This window comes from Sceloporus occidentalis, unplaced genomic scaffold (genome assembly GCF_023333645.1).
Source record: "Sceloporus occidentalis isolate IW3139 unplaced genomic scaffold, rSceOcc1.0.p SCAF_91, whole genome shotgun sequence".
In the NCBI taxonomy this organism is placed as follows: Eukaryota; Metazoa; Chordata; class Lepidosauria; order Squamata; family Phrynosomatidae; genus Sceloporus; species Sceloporus occidentalis.
Window position 1 is genome coordinate 360,353 of NW_028317071.1, and position 27,915 is coordinate 388,267.

Consider the following 27,915-nt stretch of genomic DNA (forward strand, 5'->3'; position numbering starts at 1 on the left):
CCTGAGTCCAACTAGGAAGGCCGAGGTCATGCCCTTGATCTTCTCCTCTTCCTGCCGAGTTCGTAGAGTACAAACCACCAATGCGCGAAACGCATTATTTACGCGGCGTCGACATGCCTGATTAGGGGCGCAATCCCAGGATTTGAATACGGTACGACACAACAGCGCTTGTTGCTGCATCCCAAGAAAGGGAAACCGTGGTGTTGTTTCAGGTCAAGGCAAGAGACGGAGAGATGAAACTATGCCTTGCTTGCTTCCCTGCGTTTTTTATTTCCTTGCGCGGATCGTGTTGCACAGACACAAAAGTCACTTTTCCCAGCAGATGGCGCCATGTCGGACCCTTGGCATAAATTATTCATCCACAAAATTAAGCGCCGCCGGCTTTTATGATTTATTCTTTCGAAAGTCGGAAACGCGACCTACCCGGCTGGAATGGCATCGCCGGATCAAATCCTTGGAATGATATTTTTAAATATAATGGGGGTCCAGGCTAAACCCACCAAGATTAATAAAACGGCTAACGTTATTAACGAGAAAAACAAAAACAACTGAGTTTGGGCAGTTTTCTGTTTCCAGATGTGACCGAGAAGTTCAAAACAGCAGCCATCTTCTTCTCCTCTTCCTTCTGAGTTCGTAGAGTACCAACAAGCCATGTGTTTCGGACTCTGAGGAGGAACAGGAAGTGGAAGAAGAAGAGAAAGTAGGACACATCAAAAGCAGCTGAGGAAGTGGGATCGTGGAGGATTAGTCCTTCAACCAGTTTGCAGCATTGAAGGAAGTTTAAAAGCAGCCGAGAAACGGATTATTATCGATCGTAAATTGAATGTGAACCAGCACCGTGTTGCTGCAGCGAAGGAGGCGAATACGATTTCAGTCCGAATTAATAATAATAAGTAGCTTTCAAGTTTAAGACTATAAATCCAGCACTCAGGGATGAGCCCTGATTAATAGCACAGAGTAGAGCAGGATTAGAGTCTCAAATTTGGAAGTTATAGTTTATTATTAAATTAATCATATTTGCCTTCTTCGCTGCAGCATTACGTTCAATTTTTGATCAATAATAAAACCAAAAATTTTATTTATCTTTATTTATTATTTTATTTAATATTTATTATAATAAATAAATATAATTGTAAATAAATTATATAAATAAATTATAAAACTAAATTTATTATTTGTTTACTAATCTTTATTATTTTATTTATTGTTTTATATATATATATATATATATATATATATATATATATATAAACAAATAAATGAAATGCATTTAATTATTTAATTATTTACTAATCGGGGGCACTGCGCTCCAGTGGTTCCGCTCCTACCTCTCTGGGAGGTCCCAGATGGTGCAGCTGGGAGACGTGTGTTCCGACGAGAGGCCCCTTAAAACTGGGGTCCCTCAAGGAGCCATTCTGTCTCCCATGCTATTTAACATTTACATGAAACCGCTGGGAGAGATCATCCGGAGACATGGGGCGCGGGGTTATCAGTACGCTGATGACACCCAAATCATTTTCTCTATGTCTCCGACTGATGCAGTGACTGGGGATGAGGTCTCTCCTCTCGTGGCGTGCCTGGAGTCAGTAATGGGCTGGATGAGGGAAAACCGACTCAAGCTGAATCCAGAGAAAACGGAGGTACTAGTGATAGGTTCCCCTGGTCCAGGAATGGCGGTGGTTCCACCTGTCCTGAACGGGGTCACGCTCCCTGTGAAGGACTCCGTGCGCAGTCTGGGGGTGCTTCTTGACTCGTCCCTTCACCTGACTGTTCAGGTGAATGCGACGGTCAAGAACACCTGTTATCAGCTTCGGCTGATTCGCCAGCTGCGCCCATACCTGGCCCAGAGGGACCTAGAAACGGTTGTACACGCTCTGGTAACTTCGAGATTGGATTTCTGCAACGTACTCTTCATGGGGCAACCCTTATACCAAACTTGGAAGCTGCAAATGGTGCAGAACATGGCAGCCCGGCTGGTCACTGGTGCTCCCAGGACCAGCCATATAACACCGGTTTTAAAAGATCTCCATTGGCTGCCCATTCGCTTCCGAGCTCAATATAAGGTGTTGGTAATTACCTATAAAGCCCTAAATGGCTTGGGCCCAGGATACCTAAAGGACCGCCTCTCCCCGTACATTCCGCCTCGCACCCTCAGAACGTCTGGGCAGCAGCTGCTGAAGGTGCCTGGGGCTAGGTTGGCCTCCACCACTCGGAGGACGTTCTCCATAGCTGCCCCAGCCCTTTGGAACGCGCTGCCTGCAGAGCTCCGCTCGTCTACTACCCTGGCCCAATTTAGGAAGGATCTTAAAACCTTCCTATTCCAACAGGCATTCCCCGAATAAATATCCTGTGGGCCTCCCTCCTCTTCCGTGGCCAAGAGGTTGGGCTATGGGGTTTTTGCTTGTTGTTTGTTTTTAATTATGTAACTATGTATTTTTGTATATTTTATATTGTTGTAAGGCGCCCTGATCGTAGGAAGGGCGGCATATAAATAAAATTTTTATTTATTTTATTATTATTATTAATTTTATTTATTTATTTATTATAAATATAAAAATTATAGCTAAATGCAGAAATTATAAAATAAAAATAAAATTATTGTTCATTTATCAATCTTTATTTTATAATTATTATTATTATAAATGTATATAATTAAATTATATAAATACATTATAAATATATTTCTTATTTATTTACTAATGTTATATATATAAAATATTATTAATTATAAACATATAGAAATTATAAATAAATAAAGAAATTATAAATAAATAAAAATAAAATTATTGTTTATTTACAAATTTATACACACACACACACACACACACATATATTAAAAATTTATTATTGATTTACTAATCTTCCGTTTCAAAATGTGATTTTCTTCTCCTCCTCCTCCTTTTTCTTCCAGGTCTTTCTTGATGCTTTGTGTTATTTGATTGGCGTTAATTATTTAAATATTGATTAATATTTTATGCAGATCATCTGCCGGTGTAATTAGCGGAGAGCTTGCCCCATCCGCTTTAGATCGAGTTGATTAAAAAGAGGGAGGAAAAATTAATGAAGCCTCAGATTAAAATCTCCTATAGTGATCACACAAAATACATACATACATATACATGTTTTATATATATATGTGTATATATATATATATATATATATATATATATAAAAACATATATAAAAGTTTTATATGTGTGTGTAATATATGTCTATTAAATACCTATATAATATGTATATTATGTATTACATATATATACATACATATTATAGTTTTATAAATGTATATATATTATATTTATATATATTCTGTATAATATAAATGTATTAAATAATATACATATTATTTGTGTAATACATATATGTCTGTTACATACATATATCAACCACCCATTATGAAGCCAAGCCCTCCCTCCAGTCCACCTGCCTTGGTCCAGGCCTTGGAGGTAGAGGGGAACCGCTGGACCTCATCCCCTTCCCCACCACTACTCCCTTCTCCTTTTGTGTGGTGTCTTTTTAGATTGTAAGCCTGAGGGCAGGGAACCGTCTAATTATCATAGAATCATAGAATTGGAAGAGACCACAAGGGCCATCCAGTCCAACTTCCTGCCATGCAGGAAATCCAAATCAAAGCGTCCCCAGCAGACGGCCATCCAGCCTCTGCTTAAAGACATCCAAGGAGGGAGACTCCACTACACTCTGAGGGAGTTTGTTCCACTGTCGAACAGCCCTTACTGTCAGGAAGTTCTTCTTAACATTGAGGTGGAATCTCTTTTCCTGCAGCTTGCATATATTGCTCAGTTGAAAGTTCCTTAGTCATCCATCCTGGTTTCTTGAGACACCTCTCATTTTTCTTCCTCACTGGAACTGTTTGAAATTGTGCCTTCAGTATCTCTCTTTTGAGAAACTCCCATCTGTCCTGAACTCCCTTCCCTTTTAGTATTTCTGACCATGGGATCAACCCCAGTATTTCTCTAAGTTTACTAAAATCCACTCTCCTAAAGTCTAGGATGCGTATTTGACTATGCCTGGCTTCTCCTTTCCACTGTATTACAAACTCCAGGAGAACATGGTCACTTCCACCTAAAGATCCCACCACTTGCACCCCATTAACCAAGTCATCCTTGTTGGTTAGGATCAGATCTAAAATAGCTGACCCCCTTGTTGCCTCTTCCACCTTTTGGACCATGAAATTGTCTTCCAGGCAAGTGAGGAATTTGCTAGACCTTGAGGATTTTGCTGAGTTTGACTTCCAGCAAATATCAGGGTAGTTGAAGTCGCCCATCACTACTACATCTCTCCTTTCTGAGTGTGTGGTTATCTGTTCTAGAAAGGCATCATCCAATTCCTCCGTCTGACTTGGGGGTCTGTAGTAGACTCCCACCGTAACATCCTTGTTGTTTCCCTCCCCTTTGATTCTTATCCAGATGCTCTCCACCTGGCTTCCATGATTGATGTCCAGGATCTCTTCACTGGTGTAAATATCTCTGACATATAGTGCTATTCCTCCTCCTTTCCTGTTTGGCCTATTTCTCTTAATAAGGTTATACCCCTCTGTTTCCACATTCCAATCATGAGACTCATCCCACCAGGTTTCAGTGATGCCTATTATATCATATTTGTTTTGTTGTACTAGGAGTTCGAGTTCATCTTGCTTATTTCCCATGCTCTGTGCATTAGTGTAGAGACATCGCAGACCATGGTTCCCTTTTACTCGCTGCCTGTGCAAGTTTTTTTGCCTCCCACTGTTGGGTCCTTGCACTGTTTGCCTTGTTTCCTCTGTGTCAGTTTGACTATTTTCGCCATCCCTTTCGCCTTCCTTAATATTGTCTCCCTTCCCCTCGGAACTCAGTTTAAAGCTCTCCTGATCAAGTTCTTGAGACTGTTGGCAAAAACATTTCTTCCAAGTGGCGTGAGATGCAACCCGTCTGTTGCAAGAAGTCCCTCCTCATGGAACCACAGCCCATGATCGAAGAATCCAAATCCTTCTTGGCGGCACCATCTGTGAAGCCAGTTGTTCACATCTGCTATTTTCCTCTCCCTTCCTGGACCATGCCCTTCAACTGGCAGAAGAGACAAGATGACAACCTGTACATCCATTCCTTTCAGCTTCCTACCAAGTGCCTCGTAATCCCTTTTGATGTTCTGCAGGCTGTGTCTTGCAGTATCGTTGGTTCCCACGTGGACCAAAAGGAAGGGGTATTGGTCAGTAGGCTTGACCAGTCTTGTCAGCCTCTCTGTCACATCACGGATCTTTGCACCTGGAAGACAACACACCTCTCGAGACATCTTGTCAGGCCTACAAATCACTGCTTCTGTACCCCTCAGCAAGGAGTCCCCCACTACGACCACACGCCTCCTCCGAGGCTTAGCAGTGACTGTTCCCTCGGGTGGGACTCTCAGGCTCCCCTGCTCCGTCCCTGAAGTCTGTCCATGCTGCTCTTCCTCATCCTCCTTGATAAGGGAAAGAGCTTTGAATCGATTCTCTAGCTGCAAGCTCCCCGAACAATCCCTTCTTGGCCTACTTCTCTGTGTGACATTCCTCCAGCTGTCTGCCTCCTGTGTATGTGAAGTGACCTCCTCGGCTCCAGCATCTTCCTCTGCGTGGTATTCGTCCAGGATTGTTAGTTCTGTTGTGTCCAGGAAATCCTCCTGCTCCCTAATATGCTGAAGTGTAGCTACTCTGGACTCCAACTGCTGCACTTTCTACTCCAAGAGGGCTACCAACTTGCACTTGGGGCATGTGAAGTTCTCCACTTCTGTAGGCAAGAAGACAAACATCCCATATTTAAATCCCATAATTAAAAAGACTGTATGTACAGTGCTGTCTAAATTTACAGCGCTTTACAAATAAAGGTTAATAATAATAATAATAATAATATGGAATAAAATAATTGTCCATTTATTTGGAGCAAACACAACTCTGACGAAAGTTTGTTCCATACAATCCCCAGGGATGGGGGAAAAATTGCCCTCCTTGCACATGCTCTGGGTAACATGGTCCAAACAGAGGAATGGAAGGGGGCGTGTCGTCCTGGGTATGGCCCCTCCCCTTTGTGGGCATGGCCAGAACTCCTGCTCCTCCCCTTCCCCTCCCTCCCAGGAAGCAGAAGCAGAAGAGCCCGAAAGTCCGAAGAGAGGAGGAAAGGTCCCATTGGAAGCAATGGCGCTGCTCTTGGAGTCTCCCCCGGCCGATAAACAGATCGATACTCAGCCCTTTTTGGAAGCCGTGGTCCACCTCCCTCCTTTCTTCGGTAAGATCCCCAAAAACGTCACTTTCTCTTCTTCATTTGCAATGAAACTCAAGCTGTTGCAAAATGGGGTCGTAGTAGTACTAGTACTAGTAGTAGGTTTTACTCTGGAGTGGCCCTCCTCCTTGTTCTGAGTGCGAGGAGGTACGCAATTTAATGTCTTTCGCCTGGTTTTCATCACTTTCTTTGCTAGGCTTTATTAGCCTGGGGTAGTAGTAGTAGTAGTACTTCTAGTAGTTGTAGGTTTTATTCTGGAGTGGTCCTTTGCTTGGGCGGTGCACCTGGTTTCCATCACTTTCCTACTCCTCTTTGCTAGGCTTTACTTGAAAGGAAACTAAAACCCTTGCAAAAAGGAGTAGTAGTAGTACTAGTAGTAGCAATAGTAGGTTTTATTCTGGAGTGGTCCTTCTCTTGTGCGGCGCACCTGGTTTCTGTCACTTTCTCCACCTCTTTGCTAGGCTTTACTTACAACTAGGAAACTCAAGCCGTTGCAAACTGGGGTAGTAGTGTTACCCATGCTGCTTCATATAAATTTTGGAATCAATGATAACCCTTGGATGACCCCTGGCCAGACTCCAAGCCTGTCCTCCATTACTGGCAAAGCGAGAGGACATGTGCACCTCCCCTGAGGGGAGAAGCCCCATTTACATCTCAGTAGGTCTGGGAAGTCGCATGAAGGGATTATCTTGAGTCAGGAAGAGTAAATGTTTGCCTTTCCTGAAGCTATCACCCCCTCCTCAAGTCTGTTGTCCGAACAACTTAAGTCAGTGATATTATCAGATCCAGACACCCAGGTGAAAGAAAGCAATTAAACACCTTTGTTTCAATCACCAAAACTCTCTGCCCTCAGGCCAGATTTGGCCTATAAAAAGTCCCCACTTTTGCTGCTCAGCGCGCCATTTGCAAGGTCTACTTACTCCACGTCAGTCAGACCTCTGTTTTGGTAGCCGGCATCTCTGCTCAAACCCAGGTTGCGGAGCAGACTGTCTCACTGTCCACCACCACTCCATTCGCTCCCCGGAGGGAATCTACATTCTGGTAAGCATCACCCTTAGTAACGCCTGAAATCTGTTCCTATTTTCCAACCCTGATTTTCCTGAGTTCTGAGTGTTTGTGTTAGTGTATGCGCAACGCATGTGTTTTTCCCCTATTTCAATAAATTAGACATCTAGTTATTAATATCCGTCTCAGCTTTATTTATTGGGATCCCCTGGTCTTCTCCGTATACACATCGGGAGACGATCTTGGTGGGCTCTTGTAGCCAGCCCCCTCTTGCAATATTTGGACTAATAACAACATAATAAAATTCCCCTAACGGACCCTTGGCTACAGTAGTAGTGGTAGTAGTAGCAATAGTAGGGTTTTTGGAGGATTCTGGGAGTTGTAGTCCTGAAAATAAGGAACTTTTCCAGATGTTGGGGTTTTGTAATTCAGGTGGATCACACCTTAATGAGAAGTTACTCTTACCTGAGTTACTCAATCTGCCCACCTGGCCACACCTTCTGGGTGTGTTAGTTGCCCTCAGGATCATGAGATTCGATCTCGCGACAAGGTTGAGTATTTATCCTCCTCAGACTTTCCGTATCCGCCTTCCCAGCCTGCCCCAAGCTAATTAAACGCTGTTAATTGCAACTAAATACATGCAAGGATTTAAATAATGCTTCAAACTCTTCTCCAAATTGAGTTATTAAATCTATTAATTTATTAAATCATTCATTCAATTCATTCGTTAAATCAATTAACAGTGTTAATTGCAACTAAATACATGCCAGGATCCGACTTCTATTTGCAATCCAAGCTTTGTTTCAAGATCTCCCGGATTATAATTCCTCTGAATTGATTCATTAAATTTATTAATTGATTAAATCAATTAATGCTGTTAATTGCAACTAAACATATGCAAGGATTTGACTTCTATTTGCTATCCCAGTTTTGTTTCAAGATCTCCATGATTATAATTCCTCCGAATCAATTCATTAAATTTATTAATTGATTAAATCATTTCATTGACTCATTCAGTTCATTCATTAAATCAATTAACGGTGTTAATTGCAACTAAATGCATGCAAGGATTCAACTTCTATTTGGAATCCCAGTTTTGTTTCAAGATCTCCATGATTATAATTCCTCCGAATCGATTCATTAAATTTATTGATTAAATCAATTAACACTGTTAATTGCAACTAAGCATATGCAAGGATTCGACTTCTATTTGCAATCCAAGCATAGCTTCAATCTCCCCCAGATTATATTGCTCCGAATTGATTCATTAAATTTATTAAATCAATTCCTTAATTCATTCAATTCATTCCTGAAATCAATTAACGGTGTTAATTGCAACTAAATACATGCAAGGATTTGACTTCTATTTGCAATCCAAGCTATTTCAGGATCTCCCAGATGATATGCCTCCGAATTGATTTATTAAAATTTTTAATTGATTAAATCAATTAACATTGTTAATTGCAACTATAGACATGCAAGGATTTAACTTTCTATTTTTCAATCCAAGCTTTGCTTCAAGATCTCCCAGGTTATATTTCTCCAAATTAATTCATTAAATCAAGGAAAGCAAAGTAATTCCTTTTAGTTAATTAATTAATTAATTAAAACGTCTTATCTGCCTTCCTTGGTGTAACAAATTCGTTAACGGATTTGTTACACCAAGGAAGGCAGATAGACATTTTAATTTATTAATAAACAAAAAGGAACTACTTTGCCTTAATCGATTTAATAAATTAATTCGGAGGAATGTTACAATCGCAGCGTAATTGTAATTGTAAATCCATTAATGACAACAGTTTTCATTAATTAAATTGTAATAAATTACATTTATGGTGTAATGTAATTACAAAGTACAACAGAATCAATTGGACACAAGAAATAGTTTCTTAAGATGTTAACTCCGACCCGTAATCAATTAGTTCGTTAAGGTGTTAATTCCAACTTGTGATCAATTAATTTGTTAACATGTTATTTTTAAACTGTGATCGATGAGTTTGTTAACATGTTAATTCCAAATCATGATTAATTAGATTAACACTTTAATTCAGATCTGTGATTAATTAATTTGTTAATACTTTAATTCCAACCTGTGATCAATTAATTTGTTAACAAGTGTGTTAATTCTGACTTGCGATCAGTTACTTTGTTAACGTATTAAATCTGACTCATGATAAACGAGTTGAATGTGTTAATTCTGACCCATAATCAATTAGTTTAATATGTTAATTCCAACCCATAATCAGTTAGTTTAATTTATTAATTCCGACCCATAATCAATGAGTTTAATGTGTTAATTTCAACCTGTAATTTCAACCCATCTTCTTGCAAGACAGATTAATGCAATTAATTAATCAATTAAAACATTAATTAGTGCACACCCTCTCAGCCCCAGTAAACCCTGTCTTGGGTTTGCTTTAGCCATCACGACTTGAACACCATTAATTAATTAATTAATGGCTTGATTAATTGATTGATTAATTAATCGATTAATTCATTCACTCATTAATAGTGTTCAAGCCGTGACCTTAAATTTAGGACTTGGTATTAGGCTCATAAATTCATTAATGGTGTTCAATTAACTGTTTAATTGATTAATTAATTGATTACAAAACTAACAAATATGTGGACAAAAGCTGCATATCGGTCATATTTGGCCACAATTAATTGATTAATTAATTGATGTGGCGTGAAATTTCATGTTGCGGCGAAAACAGTTCCGACGAGGAGAACAGGAACAGCTGGTTTTGTAGCCGCCGTTCGCCGCTCTGTCAAAGAACGGTTCGCCTTAAGGGGAAACCCTTACGAAGTTTGAAGGAGTTCCTCCTTCGCCTTTCAAGAGGATCTTAAGAGTTGGAAAACGGATCCCAAAGGAATATCCACCCAAAACCGGTTCTGCCATACAGGAATAAATAGGACCCTTATGCCATGCAGGAATACATAGGATCCTTCTGCCATGCAGGAATACATAGGATCCTTCTGCCATGCAGGAATACATAGGACCCTTCTGCCATGCAGGAATACATAGGATCCTTCTCCCATGCAGGAATACATAGGAGCCTTATGTCATGCAGGGATACATAGGATCCTTCTGCCATGCAGGAATACATAGGACCCTTATGCCATGCAGCGATACATAGGATCCTTCTGACATGCAGGAATACATAGGATCCTTCTGCCATGCAGGAATACATAGGACCCTTCTGCCATGCAGGAATACATAGGACCGTTATGGCATGCAGGAATACATAGGAGCCTTATGTCATGCAGGGATACATAGGATCCTTCTGCCATGCAGGAATACATAGGACCCTTATGCCATGCAGGAATAAATAGGATCCTTCTCCCATGCAGGAATACATAGGACCCTTATGCCATGCAGCGATACATAGGATCCTTCTGACATGCAGGAATACATAGGATCCTTCTGCCATGCAGGAATACATAGGATCCTTTTGCCATGCAGGAATACATAGGACCCTTATGCCATGCAGGAATACATAGGATCCTTCTCCCATGCAGGAATACATAGGACCCTTATGCCATGCAGCGATACATAGGATCCTTCTGCCATGCAGGAATACATAGGATCCTTCTGCCATGCAGGAATACATAAGACCCTTCTGCCATGCAGGAATACATAGGATCCTTCTGCCATGCAGGAATACATAGGACCCTTATGCCATGCAGGAATACATAGGATCCTTCTCCCATGCAGGAATACATAGGACCCTTATGCCATGCATCGATACATAGGATCCTTCTGACATGCAGGAATACATAGGATCCTTCTGCCATGCAGGAATATATAGGATCCTTTTGCCATGCAGGAATACATAGGACCCTTATGCCATGCAGGAATACATAGGATCCTTCTCCCATGCAGGAATACATAGGACCCTTATGCCATGCAGCGATACATAGGATCCTTCTGCCATGCAGGAATACATAGGATCCTTCTGCCATGCAGGAATACATAAGATCCTTCTGCCATGCAGAAATACATAGAAGCCTTATGCCATGCAGGAATACATAGGATCCTTCTGCCATGCAGGAATAAATAGGACCCTTATGCAATGCAGGAATACATAGGATCCTTCTCCCATGCAGGAATAAATAGGACCCTTATGCCATGCAGCGATACATAGGATCCTTCTGCCATGCAGGAATACATAGGAGCCTTATGCCATGCAGGGATACATAGGATACTTCTGCCATGCAGGAATGCATAGGACCCTTCTGCCATACATAGGATCCTTCTGCCATGCAGGGATATGTAGGACCGTTCTGCATTGCAGGGATATATAGGACCCTTATACCATGCACGGATACATAGGACCCTTCTGCCATGCAGGAATACATAGGATATTTCTGCCATGCAGGAATACATAGGACCCTTATGCCATGCAGGGATACATAGGACCGTTATGGCATGCAGGAATACATAGGAGCCTTATGTCATGCAGGGATACATAGGATCCTTCTGCCATGCAGGAATACATAGGACCCTTATGCCATGCAGCGATACATAGGATCCTTCTGCCATGCAGGAATACATAGGAGCCTTATGCCATGCAGGGATACATAGGATCCTGCCATGCAGGAATGCATAGGACCCTTCTGCCATACATAGGATCCTTCTGCCATGCAGGGATATGTAGGAACGTTCTGCATTGCAGGGATATATAGGACCCTTATACCATGCACGGATACATAGGACCCTTCTGCCATGCAGGAATACATAGGATATTTCTGCCATGCAGGAATACATAGGACCCTTATGCCATGCAGGGATACATAGGACCCTTATGCCATGCAGGGATACATAGGACCCTTATGCCATGCAGGAATATATAGGATCCTTCTGCCATGCAGGAATACATAGGACCCTTATGCCATGAAGGAAAACATAGGATCCTTCTGCCATGCTGGGATACATAGGACCCTTATGCCATTCCCGAATACAAAGGATCCTTCTGCCATGCAGGAATACATAGGACCCTTCTGCCTTGCAGGAATACATAGGATCCTTTCATCATGCAGGAATGCATAGCACACTTCTGCCATGCAGGGATACATAGTACCCTTCTGCCATGCAGGGATACATAGCACCCTTCTGCCATGCAGGGATACATAGGATCCTTCTGCCATGCAGGGATACATAGAACCCTTCAGCCATGCAGGTATACATAGGATCCTTCTGCCATGCAGGGATACATAGGACCCTTCTGCCATGCAGGGATACATAAGAACCATCTGCCATGCAGGGATACATAGGACCCTTCTGCCATGCACGGATACATAGGATCCTTCTGCTGTGCAGTCATACATAGGATCCTTCTGCCATGCAGGAATACATAAGATCCTTCTGCCATGCAGGGATACAAAGGACCCTTCTGCCATGCAGGGATACATAGGATCCTTCTGCCGTGCAGTCATACATAGGATCCTTCTGCCATTCAGGAATACAAAGGATCCTTCTGTCATGTAGGAATACGTAGGATTCTTCTGCCATGCAGGAATACATAGGATCCTTCTGCCATGCAGGGATACGTAGCACCCTTATGCCCTGCAGGAAAACATAGGATCCTTCTGCCATGCTGGGATACATAGGACCATTATGCCATTCAAGAATACAAAGGATCCTTCTGCCATGCAGGAATACATAGGACCCTTCTGCCTTGCAGGAATACATAGGATCCTTCTTCCATGCAGGAATGCATAGCACCCTTCTGCCATGCAGGGATACATAGGATCCTTCTGCCAGGCAGGGATACATAGGACCCTTCTGCCATGCAGGGATACATAGGAACCATCTGCCATGCAGGGATACATAGGACCCTTCTGCCATGCAAGGATACATAGGACCTTTATGCCATGCTGGAATACGTAGGATCCTTCTGCCATGCAGGAATATGTAGGATCCTTATGCCATGCAAGAATACGTAGGATCCTTCTGCCAGGCAGGGATACATAGGACCCTTCTGCCATCCATGAATGCATAGGAAACTTATGCCATACATAGGATCCTACTACTATGCAGGGATATGTAGGACCCTTCTGCCATGCAGGGATACATAGGATCCTTCTGCCACGCAAGAATACATAGGACCCTTCTGCCGCACAGGAATACATAGGACCCTTTTGCCATGTAGGAATACATAGGATCCTACTGCCGGGCAGGGATAAATAGGACCCATATGCCATGCAGGAATACATAGGATCCTTTCGCCATGTAGGAATACATAGGATCCTTCTGCCGTGCAGGGATACATACGACCCTTATGCCATGCAGGAATACATAGGATCGTTCTGCCATGCAGGAATACATAGGACCGTTAAGGCATGCAGGAATACATAGGAGCCTTATGCCATGCAGGGATACATAGGATCCTTCTGCCATGCAGGGATACATAGGACCCTTATGCCATGCAGGAATACATAGGATCCTTCTCCCATGCAGGAATACATAGGACCCTTATGCCATGCAGGAATACATAGGATCATTCTGCCATGCAGGAATACATAGGATCCTTATGCCATGCAGGAATACATAGGATCCTTCTGCCATGCTGGGATACATAGGACCCTTATGCCATTCCCGAATACAAAGGATCCTTCTGCCATGCAGTAATACATAGCACCCTTCTGCCTTGCAGGAATACATAGGATCGTTCTGCCATGCAGAAATACATAGCACCCTTATGCCATGCAGGAATACATAGGATCCTTCTCCCATGCAGGAATACATAGGACCCTTATGCCATGCAGCGATACATAGGATCCTTCTCCCATGCAGGAATACATAGGACCCTTATGCCATGCAGCGATACATAGGATCCTTCTGCCATGCAGGAATACATAGGATCCTTCTGCCATGCAGGAATACATAAGATCCTTCTGCCATGCAGAAATACATAGAAGCCTTATGCCATGCAGGAATACATAGGATCCTTCTGCCATGCAGGAATACATAGGACCCTTATGCAATGCAGGAATACATAGGATCCTTCTCCCATGCAGGAATAAATAGGACCCTTATGCCATGCAGCGATACATAGGATCCTTCTGCCATGCAGGAATACATAGGAGCCTTATGCCATGCAGGGATACATAGGATACTTCTGCCATGCAGGAATGCATAGGACCCTTCTGCCATACATAGGATCCTTCTGCCATGCAGGGATATGTAGGACCGTTCTGCATTGCAGGGATATATAGGACCCTTATACCATGCACGGATGCATAGGACCCTTCTGCCATGCAGGAATACATAGGATATTTCTGCCATGCAGGAATACATAGGACCCTTATGCCATGCAGGGATACATAGGACCCTTATGCCATGCACGGATACATAGGACCCTTATGCCATGCAGGAATACATAGGACCCTTATGCCATGCAGGAATATATAGGATCCTTCTGCCATGCAGGAATACATAGGACCCTTATGCCATGCAGGAAAACATAGGATCCTTCTGCCATGCTGGGATACATAGGACCCTTATGCCATTCCCGAATACAAAGGATTCTTCCGCCATGCAGTAATACATAGGACCCTTCTGCCTTGCAGGAATACATAGGATCCTTTCGCCATGCAGGAATGCATAGCACACTTCTGCCATGCAGGGATACATAGTACCCTTCTGCCATGCAGGGATACATAGTACCCTTCTGCCATGCAGGGATACATAGCACCCTTCTGCCATGCAGGGATACATAGGATCCTTCTGCCATGCAGGGATACATAGAACCCTTCAGCCATGCAGGTATACATAGGATCCTTCTGCCATGCAGGGATACATAGGATCCTTCTGCCATGCAGGAATACATAAGATCATTCTGCCATGCTGGGATACAAAGGACCATTCTGCCATTAAGGAATACAAAGGATCCTTCTGTCATGTAGGAATACGTAGGATTCTTCTGCCATGCAGGAATACATAGGATCCTTCTGCCATGCAGGGATACAAAGGACGCTTATGCCCTGCAGGAAAACATAGGATCCTTCTGCCATGCTGGGATACATAGGACCCTTATGCAATGCAGGAATACATAGGATCTTTCTCCCATGCAGGAATACATAGGACCCTTATGCCATGCAGCGATACATAGGATCCTTCTGCCAGGCAGGAATACATAGGAGCCTTATGCCATGCAGGGATACATAGGATACTTCTGCCATGCAGGAATACATAGGATCCTTCTGCCATGCAGGAATACATAGGACCCATTTGCCATGTAGGAATACATAGGATCCTACTGCCGTGCAGGGATAAATAGGACCCATATGCCATGCAGGAATACATAGGATCCTTTTGCCATGTAGGAATACATAGGATCCTTCTGCCGTGCAGGGATACATACGACCCTTATGCCATGCAGGAATACATAGGATCCTTCTGCCATGCAGGAATACATAGGACCGTTATGGCATGCAGGAATACATAGGAGCCTTATGCCATGCAGGGATACATAGGATCCTTCTACCATGCAGGAATATATAGGACCCTTATGCCATGCAGGAATACATAGGATCCTTCTCCCATGCAGGAATACATAGGACCCTTATGCCATGCAGTGATACATAGGATCCTTCTGCCATGCAGGAATACATAGGATCATTCTGCCATGAAGGAATACATAAGATCCTTCTGCCATGCAGGAATACATAGAAGCCTTATGCCATGCAGGAACACATAGGATCCTTCTGCCATGCAGGAATACATAGGACCCTTATGCAATGCAGGAATACATAGGATCCTTCTCCCATGCAGGAATACATAGGACCCTTATGCCATACAGCGATACATAGGATCCTTCTGCCATGCAGGAATACATAGGAGCCTTATGCCATGCAGGGATACATAGGATATTTCTGCCATGCAGGAATACATAGGACCCTTATGCCATGCAGGGATACATAGGACCCTTATGCCATGCAGGGATACATAGGACCCTTATGCCATGCAGGAATACATAGGACCCTTATGCCATGCAAGAATATATAGGATCCTTCTGCAATGCAGGAATACATAGGACCCTTATGCCATGCAGGAAAACATAGGATCCTTCTGCCATGCTGGGATAAATAGGACCCTTATGCCACTCCCGAATACAAAGGATCCTTCTGCCATGCAGCAATACATAGGACCCTTTTGCTATACAGGAATACATAGGACCCTTCTGCCATGCAGGGATACATAGGACACTTCTGCCATGGAGGAATACATAGGAGCCTTCTGCAATGCAGTGAAACAGAGGACCCTTCTGCCATGCAGGGATACATAGAACACTTCAGCCATGCAGGTATACATAGGATCCTTCTGCCATGCAGGGATACATAGGAAAGAGCCGGCGGGGACCACCAGCGCTGGAGGCCTCCCGGTCTTTGCTGGACCCTAACACCAGGGGCCCGCTGCCGCCGTTGGAGCCCTCCTGCGAACGGTCCTCCACCCATAAGTGCCCAGGCAATCACCTCTGCTGCTGGGCTGCTCTTGTTGCTGCAGGGTCTCCTCCTTGTCACCAAAGTCTCTGAGGGAACTCTGGGAAGGCGTTTTAAAGGGTCCTCTACTCACAAGTGCCCAGGCAATCACCTCTGCTGCTGGGCTGCACTTGTTGCTGCAGGGTCTCCTCCTCGTCACCAAAGTCTCTGAGGGAACTCTGGGAAGGCGTTTTAAAGGGTCCTCCACCCACAAGTGCCCAGGCAATCACCTCTGCTGCTGGGCTGCTCTTGTTGCTGCAGCGTCTCCTCCAGGTCACCAAAGTCTCTGAGGGAACTCTGGGAAGGGGCTTTAAAGGCTCCTCTACTCACAAGTGCCCAGGCAATCACCTCTGCTGCTGGGCTGCTCTTGTTGCTGCAGGCTCTCCTCCAGGTCACCAAAGTCTCTGAGGGAACTCTGGGAAGGCGTTTTAAAGGGTCCTCCACCCACAAGTGCCCAGGCAATCACCTCTGCTGCTGGGCTGCTCTTGTTGCTGCAGGGTCTTCTCCTCGTCACCAAAGTCTCTGAGGGAACTCTGGGAAGGCGTTTTAAAGGGTCCTCCACCCACAAGTTCCCAGGCAATCACCTCTGCTGCTGGGCTGCTCTTGTTGCTGCAGGGTCTCCTCCAGGTCACCAAAGTCTCTGAGGGAACTCTGGGAAGGCGTTTTAAAGGGTCCTCCACCCACAAGTGCCCAGGCAATCACCTCTGCTGCTGGGCTGCTCTTGTTGCTGCAGGGTCTCCTCCTCGTCACCAAAGTCTCTGAGGGAACTCTGGGAAGGCGTTTTAAAGGGTGGTGCACCACAAGTGCCCAGGCAATCACTTCTGCTGCTGGGCTGCTCTTGTTGTTGCAGGGTCTCCTCCTCGTCACCAAAGTCTCTGAGGGAACTCTGGGAAGGCGTTTTAAAGGGTCCTCCACCCACAAGTGCCCAGGCAATCACCTCTGCTGCTGGGCTGCTCTTGTTGATGCAGGGTCTCCTCCTCGTCACCAAAGTCTCTGAGGGAACTCTGGGAAGGCGTTTTAAAGGGTTCTCCACCCACAAGTGCCCAGGCAATCACCTCTGCTGCTGGGCTGCTCTTGTTGCTGCAGGGTCTTCTCCAGGTCACCAAAGTCTATGAGGGAACTCTGGGAAGGCGTTTTAAAGGGTCCTCCAACCACAAGTGCCCAGGCAATCACCTCTGCTGCTGGGCTGCTCTTGTTGCTGCAGGGTCTCCTCCAGGTCACCAAAGTCTCTGAGGGAACTCTGGGAAGGCGTTTTAAAGGGTCCTCTACTCACAAGTGCCCAGGCAATCACCTCTGCTGCTGGGCTGCTCTTGTTGCTGCAGGGTCTCCTCCAGGTCACCAAAGTCTCTGAGGGAACTCTGGGAAGGCGTTTTAAAGGGTCCTCCACCCACAAGTGCCCAGGCAATCACCTCTGCTGCTGGGCTGCTCTTCTTGCTGCAGGGTCTCCTCCAGGTCACCAAAGTCTCTGAGGGAACTCTGGGAAGGCGTTTTAAAGGGTCCTCCACCCACAAGTGCCCAGGCAATCACCTCTGCTGCTGGGCTGCTCTTCTTGCTGCAGTGTCTCCTCCAGGTCACCAAAGTCTCTGAGGGAACTCTGGGAAGGCGTTTTAAAGGGTCCTCCACCCACAAGTGCCCAGGCAATCACCTCTGCTGCTGGGATGCTCTTGTTGCTGCAGTGTCTCCTCCAGGTCACCAAAGTCTCTGAGGGAACTCTGGGAAGGCGTTTTAAAGGGTCCTCTACTCACAAATGCCCAGGCAATCACCTCTGCTGCTGGGCTGCTCTTGTTGCTGCAGGGTCTTCTCCAGGTCACCAAAGTCTCTGAGGGAACTCTGGGAAGGCGTTTTAAAGGGTCCTCCACCCACAAGTGCCCAGGCAATCACCTCTGCTGCTGGGCTGCTCTTGTTGCTGCAGGGTCTCCTCCAGGTCACCAAAGTCTCTGAGGGAACTCTGGGAAGGCGTTTTAAAGGGTCCTCCACCCACAAGTGCCCAGGCAATCACCTCTGCTGCTGGGCTGCTCTTGTTGCTGCAGGGTCTCCTCCTCGTCACCAAAGTCTCTGAGGGAACTCTGGGAAGGCGTTTTAAAGGGTCCTCCACCCACAAGTGCCCAGGCAATCACCTCTGCTGCTGGGCTGCTCTTGTTGCTGCAGGGTCTCCTCCAGGTCACCAAAGTCTCTGAGGGAACTCTGGGAAGGCGTTTTAAAGGGTCCTCCACCCACAAGTGCCCAGGCAATCACCTCTGCTGCTGGGCTGCTCTTGTTGCTGCAGGGTCTCCTCCTCGTCACCAAAGTCTCTGAGGGAACTCTGGGAAGGCGTTTTAAAGAGTCCTCCACCCACAAGTGCCCAGGCAATCACCTCTGCTGCTGGGCTGCTCTTGTTGCTGAGGGTCTCCTCCAGGTCACCAAAGTCTCTGAGGGAACTCTGGGAAGGCATTTTAAAGGGTCCTCCACCCACAAGTGCCCAGGCAATCACCTCTGCTGCTGGGCTGCTCTTGTTGCTGCAGGGTCTCCTCCAGGTCACCAAAGTCTCTGAGGGAACTCTGGGAAGGCGTTTTAAAGGGTCCTCCACCCACAAGTGCCCAAGCAATCACCTCTGCTGCTGGGCTGCTCTTGTTGCTGCAGGGTTTTCTCCTCATCACCAAAGTCTCTGAGGGAACTCTGGGAAGGCGTTTTAAAGGGTCCTCCACCCACAAGTGCCCAGGCAATCACCTCTGCTGCTGGGCTGCTCTTGTTGCTGCAGGGTCTCCTCCTCGTCACCAAAGTCTCTGAGGGAACTCTGGGAAGGCGTTTTAAAGGGTCCTCCACCCACAAGTGCCCAGGCAATCACCTCTGTTGCTGGGCTGCTCTTGTTGCTGCAGGGTCTTCTCCTCGTCACCAAAGTCTCTGAGGGAACTCTGGGAAGGTGTTTTAAAGGGTCCTCCACCCACAAGTGCCCAGGCAATCACCTCTGCTGCTGGACTGCTCTTGTTGCTGCAGGGTCTCCTCCTGGTCATCAAAGTCTCTGAGGGAACTCTGGGAAGGCGTTTTAAAGGGTCCTCCACCCACAAGTGCCCAGGCAATCACCTCTGCTGCTGGGCTGCTCTTGTTGATGTAGGGTCTTCTCCTCGTCACCAAAGTCTCTGAGGGAACTCTGGGAAGGCGTTTTAAAGGGTCCTCCACCCACAAGTGCCCAGGCAATCACCTCTGCTGCTGGGCTGCTCTTGTTGATGCAGGGTCTCCTCCTCGTCACCAAAGTCTCTGAGGGAACTCTGGGAAGGCGTTTTAAAGGGTCGTCCACCACAAGTGCCGAGGCAATCACCTCTGCTGCTGGGCTGCTCTTGTTGCTGCAGGGTCTCCTCCTCGTCACCAAAGTCTCTGAGGGAACTCTGGGAAGGCGTTTTAAAGGGTCCTCCACCCACAAGTGCCCAGGCAATCACCTCTGCTGCTGGGCTGCTCTTGTTGCTGCAGGGTCTCCTCCTCGTCACCAAAGTCTCTGAGGGAACTCTGGGAAGGCGTTTTAAAGGGTGGTCCACCACAAGTGCCCAGGCAATCACCTCTGCTGCTGGGCTGCTCTTGTTGTTGCAGGGTCTCCTCCTCGTCACCAAAGTCTCTGAGGGAACTCTGGGAAGGCGTTTTAAAGGGTCCTCCACCCACAAGTGCCCAGGCAATCACCTCTGCTGCTGGGCTGCTCTTGTTGCTGCAGGGTCTCCTCCTCGTCACCAAAGTCTCTGAGGGAACTCTGGGAAGGCGTTTTAAAGGGTCCTCCACCCACAAGTGCCCAGGCAATCACCTCTGCTGCTGGGCTGCTCTTCTTGCTGCAGGGTCTCCTCCTCGTCACCAAAGTATCTGAGGGAACTCTGGGAAGGCGTTTTAAAGGGTCCTCCAACCACAAGTGCCCAGGCAATCACCTCTGCTGCTGGGCTGCTCTTGTTGCTGCAGGGTCTCCTCCAGGTCACCAAAGTCTCTGAGGGAACTCTGGGAAGGCGTTTTAAAGGGTCCTCTACTCACAAGTGCCCAGGCAATCACCTCTGCTGCTGGGCTGCTCTTGTTGCTGCAGGGTCTCCTCCAGGTCACCAAAGTCTCTGAGGGAACTCTGGGAAGGCGTTTTAAAGGGTCCTCCACCCACAAGTGCCCAGGCAATCACCTCTGCTGCTGGGCTGCTCTTGTTGCTGCAGGGTCTTCTCCTCGTCACCAAAGTCTCTGAGGGAACTCTGGGAAGGCGTTTTAAAGGGTCCTCCACCCACAAGTGCCCAAGCAATCACCTCTGCTGCTGGGCTGCTCTTGTTGCTGCAGGGTCTCCTCCAGGTCACCAAAGTCTCTGAGGGAACTCTGGGAAGGCGTTTTAAAGGGTCCTCCACCCACAAGTGCCCAGGCAATCACCTCTGCTGCTGGGCTGCTCTTGTTGCTGCAGGGTCTTCTCCTCGTCACCAAAGTCTCTGAGGGAACTCTGGGAAGGGGCTTTAAAGGGTCCTCCACCCACAAGTGCCCAGGCAATCACCTCTGCTGCTGGGCTGCTCTTCTTGCTGCAGGGTCTCCTCCAGGTCACCAAAGTCTCTGAGGGAACTCTGGGAAGGCGTTTTAAAGGGTCCTCCACCCACAAGTGCCCAGGCAATCACCTCTGCTGCTGGGATGCTCTTGTTGCTGCAGTGTCTCCTCCAGGTCACCAAAGTCTCTGAGGGAACTCTGGGAAGGCGTTTTAAAGGGTCCTCTACTCACAAATGCCCAGGCAATCACCTCTGCTGCTGGGCTGCTCTTGTTGCTGCAGGGTCTTCTCCAGGTCACCAAAGTCTCTGAGGGAACTCTGGGAAGGCGTTTTAAAGGGTCCTCCACCCACAAGTGCCCAGGCAATTACCTCTGCTGCTGGGCTGCTCTTGTTGCTGCAGGGTCTCCTCCAGGTCACCAAAGTCTCTGAGGGAACTCTGGGAAGGCGTTTTAAAGGGTCCTCCACCCACAAGTGCCCAGGCAATCACCTCTGCTGCTGGGCTGCTCTTGTTGCTGCAGGGTCTCCTCCTCGTCACCAAAGTCTCTGAGGGAACTCTGGGAAGGCGTTTTAAAGGGTCCTCCACCCACAAGTGCCCAGGCAATCACCTCTGCTGCTGGGCTGCTCTTGTTGCTGCAGGGTCTCCTCCAGGTCACCAAAGTCTCTGAGGGAACTCTGGGAAGGCGTTTTAAAGGGTCCTCTACCCACAAGTGCCCAGGCAATCACCTCTGCTGCTGGGCTGCTCTTGTTGCTGCAGGGTCTCCTCCTCGTCACCAAAGTCTCTGAGGGAACTCTGGGAAGGCGTTTTAAAGGGTCCTCCACCCACAAGTGCCCAGGCAATCACCTCTGCTGCTGGGCTGCTCTTGTTGCTGAGGGTCTCCTCCAGGTCACCAAAGTCTCTGAGGGAACTCTGGGAAGGCATTTTAAAGGGTCCTCCACCCACAAGTGCCCAGGCAATCACCTCTGCTGCTGGGCTGCTCTTGTTGCTGCAGGGTCTCCTCCAGGTCACCAAAGTCTCTGAGGGAACTCTGGGAAGGCGTTTTAAAGGGTCCTCCACCCACAAGTGCCCAAGCAATCACCTCTGCTGCTGGGCTGCTCTTGTTGCTGCAGGGTTTTCTCCTCATCACCAAAGTCTCTGAGGGAACTCTGGGAAGGCGTTTTAAAGGGTCCTCCACCCACAAGTGCCCAGGCAATCACCTCTGCTGCTGGGCTGCTCTTGTTGCTGCAGGGTCTCCTCCTCGTCACCAAAGTCTCTGAGGGAACTCTGGGAAGGCGTTTTAAAGGGTCCTCCACCCACAAGTGCCCAAGCAATCACCTCTGCTGCTGGGCTGCTCTTGTTGCTGCAGGGTTTTCTCCTCATCACCAAAGTCTCTGAGGGAACTCTGGGAAGGCGTTTTAAAGGGTCCTCCACCCACAAGTGCCCAGGCAATCACCTCTGCTGCTGGGCTGCTCTTGTTGCTGCAGGGTCTCCTCCTCGTCACCAAAGTCTCTGAGGGAACTCTGGGAAGGCGTTTTAAAGGGTCCTCCACCCACAAGTGCCCAGGCAATCACCTCTGTTGCTGGGCTGCTCTTGTTGCTGCAGGGTCTTCTCCTCGTCACCAAAGTCTCTGAGGGAACTCTGGGAAGGTGTTTTAAAGGGTCCTCCACCCACAAGTGCCCAGGCAATCACCTCTGCTGCTGGGCTGCTCTTGTTGCTGCAGGGTCTCCTCCTCGTCACCAAAGTCTCTGAGGGAACTCTGGGAAGGCGTTTTAAAGGGTCCTCCACCCACAAGTGCCCAGGCAATCACCTCTGCTGCTGGGCTGCTCTTGTTGCTGCAGGGTCTCCTCCTCGTCACCAAAGTCTCTGAGGGAACTCTGGGAAGGCGTTTTAAAGGGTCCTCCACCCACAAGTGCCCAGGCAATCACCTCTGCTGCTGGGCTGCTCTTGTTGCTGCAGGGTCTCCTCCAGGTCACCAAAGTCTCTGAGGGAACTCTGGGAAGGCGTTTTAAAGGGTCGTCCACCACAAGTGCCCAGGCAATCACCTCTGCTGCTGGGCTGCTCTTGTTGCTGCAGGGTCTCCTCCTCGTCACCAAAGTCTCTGAGGGAACTCTGGGAAGGCGTTTTAAAGGGTCCTCCACCCACAAGTGCCCAGGCAATCACCTCTGCTGCTGGGCTGCTCTTGTTGCTGCAGGGTCTTCTCCTCGTCACCAAAGTCTCTGAGGGAACTCTGGGAAGGCGTTTTAAAGGGTCCTCCACCCACAAGTGCCCAGGCAATCACCTCTGCTGCTGGGCTGCTCTTCTTGCTGCAGGGTCTCCTCCTCGTCACCAAAGTCTCTGAGGGAACTCTGGGAAGGCGTTTTAAAGGGTCCTCCACCCACAAGTGCCCAGGCAATCACCTCTGCTGCTGGGCTGCTCTTGTTGATGTAGGGTCTTCTCCTCGTCACCAAAGTCTCTGAGGGAACTCTGGGAAGGCGTTTTAAAGGGTCCTCCACCCACAAGTGCCCAGGCAATCACCTCTGCTGCTGGGCTGCTCTTGTTGATGCAGGGTCTCCTCCTCGTCACCAAAGTCTCTGAGGGAACTCTGGGAAGGCGTTTTAAAGGGTCGTCCACCACAAGTGCCCAGGCAATCACCTCTGCTGCTGGGCTGCTCTTGTTGCTGCAGGGTCTCCTCCTCGTCACCAAAGTCTCTGAGGGAAATCTGGGAAGGCGTTTTAAAGGGTCCTCCACCCACAAGTGCCCAGGCAATCACCTCTGCTGCTGGGCTGCTCTTGTTGCTGCAGGGTCTCCTCCTCGTCACCAAAGTCTCTGAGGGAACTCTGGGAAGGCGTTTTAAAGGGTGGTCCACCACAAGTGCCCAGGCAATCACCTCTGCTGCTGGGCTGCTCTTGTTGTTGCAGGGTCTCCTCCTCGTCACCAAAGTCTCTGAGGGAACTCTGGGAAGGCGTTTTAAAGGGTCCTCCACCCACAAGTGCCCAGGCAATCACCTCTGCTGCTGGGCTGCTCTTGTTGCTGCAGGGTCTCCTCCTCGTCACCAAAGTCTCTGAGGGAACTCTGGGAAGGCGTTTTAAAGGGTCCTCCACCCACAAGTGCCCAGTCAATCACCTATGCTGCTGGGCTGCTCTTCTTGCTGCAGGGTCTCCTCCTCGTCACCAAAGTCTCTGAGGGAACTCTGGGAAGGCGTTTTAAAGGGTCGTCCACCACAAGTGCCCAGGCAATCACCTCTGCTGCTGGGCTGCTCTTGTTGCTGCAGGGTCTCCTCCTCGTCACCAAAGTCTCTGAGGGAACTCTGGGAAGGCGTTTTAAAGGGTCCTCCACCCACAAGTGCCCAGGCAATCACCTCTGCTGCTGGGCTGCTCTTGTTGATGTAGGGTCTTCTCCTCGTCACCAAAGTCTCTGAGGGAACTCTGGGAAGGCGTTTTAAAGGGTCCTCCACCCACAAGTGCCCAGGCAATCACCTCTGCTGCTGGGCTGCTCTTCTTGCTGCAGGGTCTCCTCCTCGTCACCAAAGTATCTGAGGGAACTCTGGGAAGGCGTTTTAAAGAGTCCTCCACCCACAAGTGCCCAGGCAATCACCTCCGCTGCTGGGCTGCTCTTGTTGCTGCAGGGTCTCCTCCAGGTCACCAAAGTCTCTGAGGGAACTCTGGGAAGGCGTTTTAAAGGGTCCTCCACCCACAAGTGCCCAGGCAATCACCTCTGCTGCTGGGATGCTCTTGTTGCTGCAGGGTCTCCTCCTCGTCACCAAAGTCTCTGAGGGAACTCTAGGAAGGCGTTTTAAAGGGTCCTCCACCCACAAGTGCCCAAGCAATCACCTCTGTTGCTGGGCTGCTCTTGTTGCTGCACGGTCTTCTCCTCGTCACCAAAGTCTCTGAGGGAACTCTGGGAAGGCGTTTTAAAGGTCCTCCACCCACAAGTGCCCAGGCAATCACCTCTGCTGCTGGGCTGCTCTTGTTGCTGAGGGTCTCCTCCAGGTCACCAAAGTCTCTGAGGGAACTCTGGGAAGGCGTTTTAAAGGGTCCTCCACCCACAAGTGCCCAGGCAATCACCTCTGCTGCTGGGCTGCTCTTGTTGATGCAGGGTCTTCTCCTCGTCACCAAAGTCTCTGAGGGAACTCTGGGAAGGCGTTTTAAAGGGTCCTCCACCCACAAGTGCCCAGGCAATCACCTCTGCTGCTGGGCTTCTCTTGTTGATGCAGGGTCTTCTCCTCGTCACCAAAGGCTCTGAGGGAACTCTGGGAAGGCGTTTTAAAGGGTCCTCCACCCACAAGTGCCCAGGCAATCACCTCTGCTGCTGGGCTGCTCTTGTTGCTGCAGGGTCTCCTCCTCGTCACCAAAGTCTCTGAGGGAACTCTGGGAAGGCGTTTTAAAGGGTCCTCCACCCACAAGTGCCCAGGCAATCACCTCTGCTGCTGGGCTGCTCTTGTTGCTGCAGGCTCTCCTCCAGGTCACCAAAGTCTCTGAGGGAACTCTGGGAAGGCGTTTTAAAGGGTCCTCTACTCACAATTGCCCAGTCAATCACCTCTGCTGCTGGGCTGCTCTTGTTGCTGCAGGGTCTCCTCCAGGTCACCAAAGTCTCTGAGGGAACTCTGGGAAGGCGTTTTAAAGGGTCCTCCACCCACAAGTGCCCAGGCAATCACCTCTGCTGCTGGGCTGCTCTTGTTGCTGCAGGGTCTTCTCCTCGTCACCAAAGTCTCTGAGGGAACTCTGGGAAGGCGTTTTAAAGGGTCCTCCACCCACAAGTGCCCAAGCAATCACCTCTGCTGCTGGGCTGCTCTTGTTGCTGCAGGGTCTCCTCCTCGTCACCAAAGTCTCTGAGGGAACTCTGGGAAGGCGTTTTAAAGGGTGGTCCACCACAAGTGCCCAGGCAATCACTTCTGCTGCTGGGCTGCTCTTGTTGTTGCAGGGTCTCCTCCTCGTCACCAAAGTCTCTGAGGGAACTCTGGGAAGGCGTTTTAAAGGGTCCTCCACCCACAAGTGCCCAGGCAATCACCTCTGCTGCTGGGCTGCTCTTGTTGATGCAGGGTCTTCTCCAGGTCACCAAAGTCTCTGAGGGAACTTTGGGAAGGCGTTTTAAAGGGTTCTCCACCCACAAGTGCCCAGGCAATCACCTCTGCTGCTGGGCTGCTCTTGTTGCTGCAGGGTCTCCTCCAGGTCACCAAAGTCTCTGAGGGAACTCTGGGAAGGCGTTTTAAAGGGTCGTCCACCACAAGTGCCCAGGCAATCACCTCTGCTGCTGGGCTGCTCTTGTTGCTGCAGGGTCTCCTCCTCGTCACCAAAGTCTCTGAGGGAACTCTGGGAAGGTGTTTTAAAGGGTCCTCCACCCACAAGTGCCCAGGCAATCACCTCTGCTGCTGGGCTGCTCTTGTTGCTGCAGGGTCTTCTCCTCGTCACCAAAGTCTCTGAGGGAACTCTGGGAAGGCGTTTTAAAGGGTCCTCCACCCACAAGTGCCCAGGCAATCACCTCTGCTGCTGGGCTGCTCTTGTTGCTGCAGGGTCTTCTCCTCGTCACCAAAGTCTCTGAGGGAACTCTGGGAAGGCGTTTTAAAGGGTCCTCCACCCACAAGTGCCCAGGCAATCACCTCTGCTGCTGGGCTGCTCTTCTTGCTGCAGGGTCTCCTCCTCGTCACCAAAGTCTCTGAGGGAACTCTGGGAAGGCGTTTTAAAGGGTCCTCCACCCACAAGTGCCCAGGCAATCACCTCTGCTGCTGGGCTGCTCTTGTTGATGTAGGGTCTTCTCCTCGTCACCAAAGTCTCTGAGGGAACTCTGGGAAGGCGTTTTAAAGGGTCCTCCACCCACAAGTGCCCAGGCAATCACCTCTGCTGCTGGGCTGCTCTTGTTGCTGCAGGGTCTCCTCCTCGTCACCAAAGTCTCTGAGGGAACTCTGGGAAGGCGTTTTAAAGGGTCGTCCACCACAAGTGCCCAGGCAATCACCTCTGCTGCTGGGCTGCTCTTGTTGCTGCAGGGTCTCCTCCTCGTCACCAAAGTCTCTGAGGGAAATCTGGGAAGGCGTTTTAAAGGGTCCTCCACCCACAAGTGCCCAGGCAATCACCTCTGCTGCTGGGCTGCTCTTGTTGCTGCAGGGTCTCCTCCTCGTCACCAAAGTCTCTGAGGGAACTCTGGGAAGGCGTTTTAAAGGGTGGTCCACCACAAGTGCCCAGGCAATCACCTCTGCTGCTGGGCTGCTCTTGTTGCTGCAGGGTCTCCTCCTCGTCACCAAAGTCTCTGAGGGAACTCTAGGAAGGCGTTTTAAAGGGTCCTCCACCCACAAGTGCCCAGGCAATCACCTCTGCTGCTGGGCTGCTCTTGTTGCTGCAGGGTCTCCTCCAGGTCACCAAAGTCTCTGAGGGAACTCTGGGAAGGCGTTTTAAAGGGTCCTCTACTCACAAGTGCCCCGGCAATCACCTCTGCTGCTGGGCTGCTCTTGTTGCTGCAGGGTCTCCTCCTCGTCACCAAAGTCTCTGAGGGAACTCTGGGAAGGCGTTTTAAAGGGTCCTCCACCCACAAGTGCCCAGGCAATCACCTCTGCTGCTGGGCTGCTCTTGTTGCTGCAGGGTCTCCTCCTCGTCACCAAAGTCTATGAGGGAACTCTGGGAAGGCGTTTTAAAGGGTCGTCCACCACAAGTGCCCAGGCAATCACCTCTGCTGCTGGGCTGCTCTTGTTGGTGCAGGGTCTCCTCCTCGTCACCAAAGTCTCTGAGGGAACTCTGGGAAGGCGTTTTAAAGGGTCCTCCACCCAGAAGTGC

At 48.5% G+C, this 27,915-nt stretch overlaps 1 protein-coding gene across 1 annotated transcript in view; it reads left to right on the plus strand.

Annotated features, from left to right (window-relative positions):
* The first annotated feature begins 6,163 nt into the window (after window positions 1-6,163).
* Window positions 6,164-27,915, plus strand: part of LOC149284505 (seizure 6-like protein) — a 172,946-nt gene continuing 151,194 nt past the window's right edge. Inside the window, exon 1 of the mRNA XM_089496631.1 lies at window positions 6,164-6,254. Within this exon, the coding sequence (XP_089352757.1) occupies window positions 6,164-6,254 (91 nt within the window). The remainder of the gene's footprint in view (window positions 6,255-27,915) is intronic.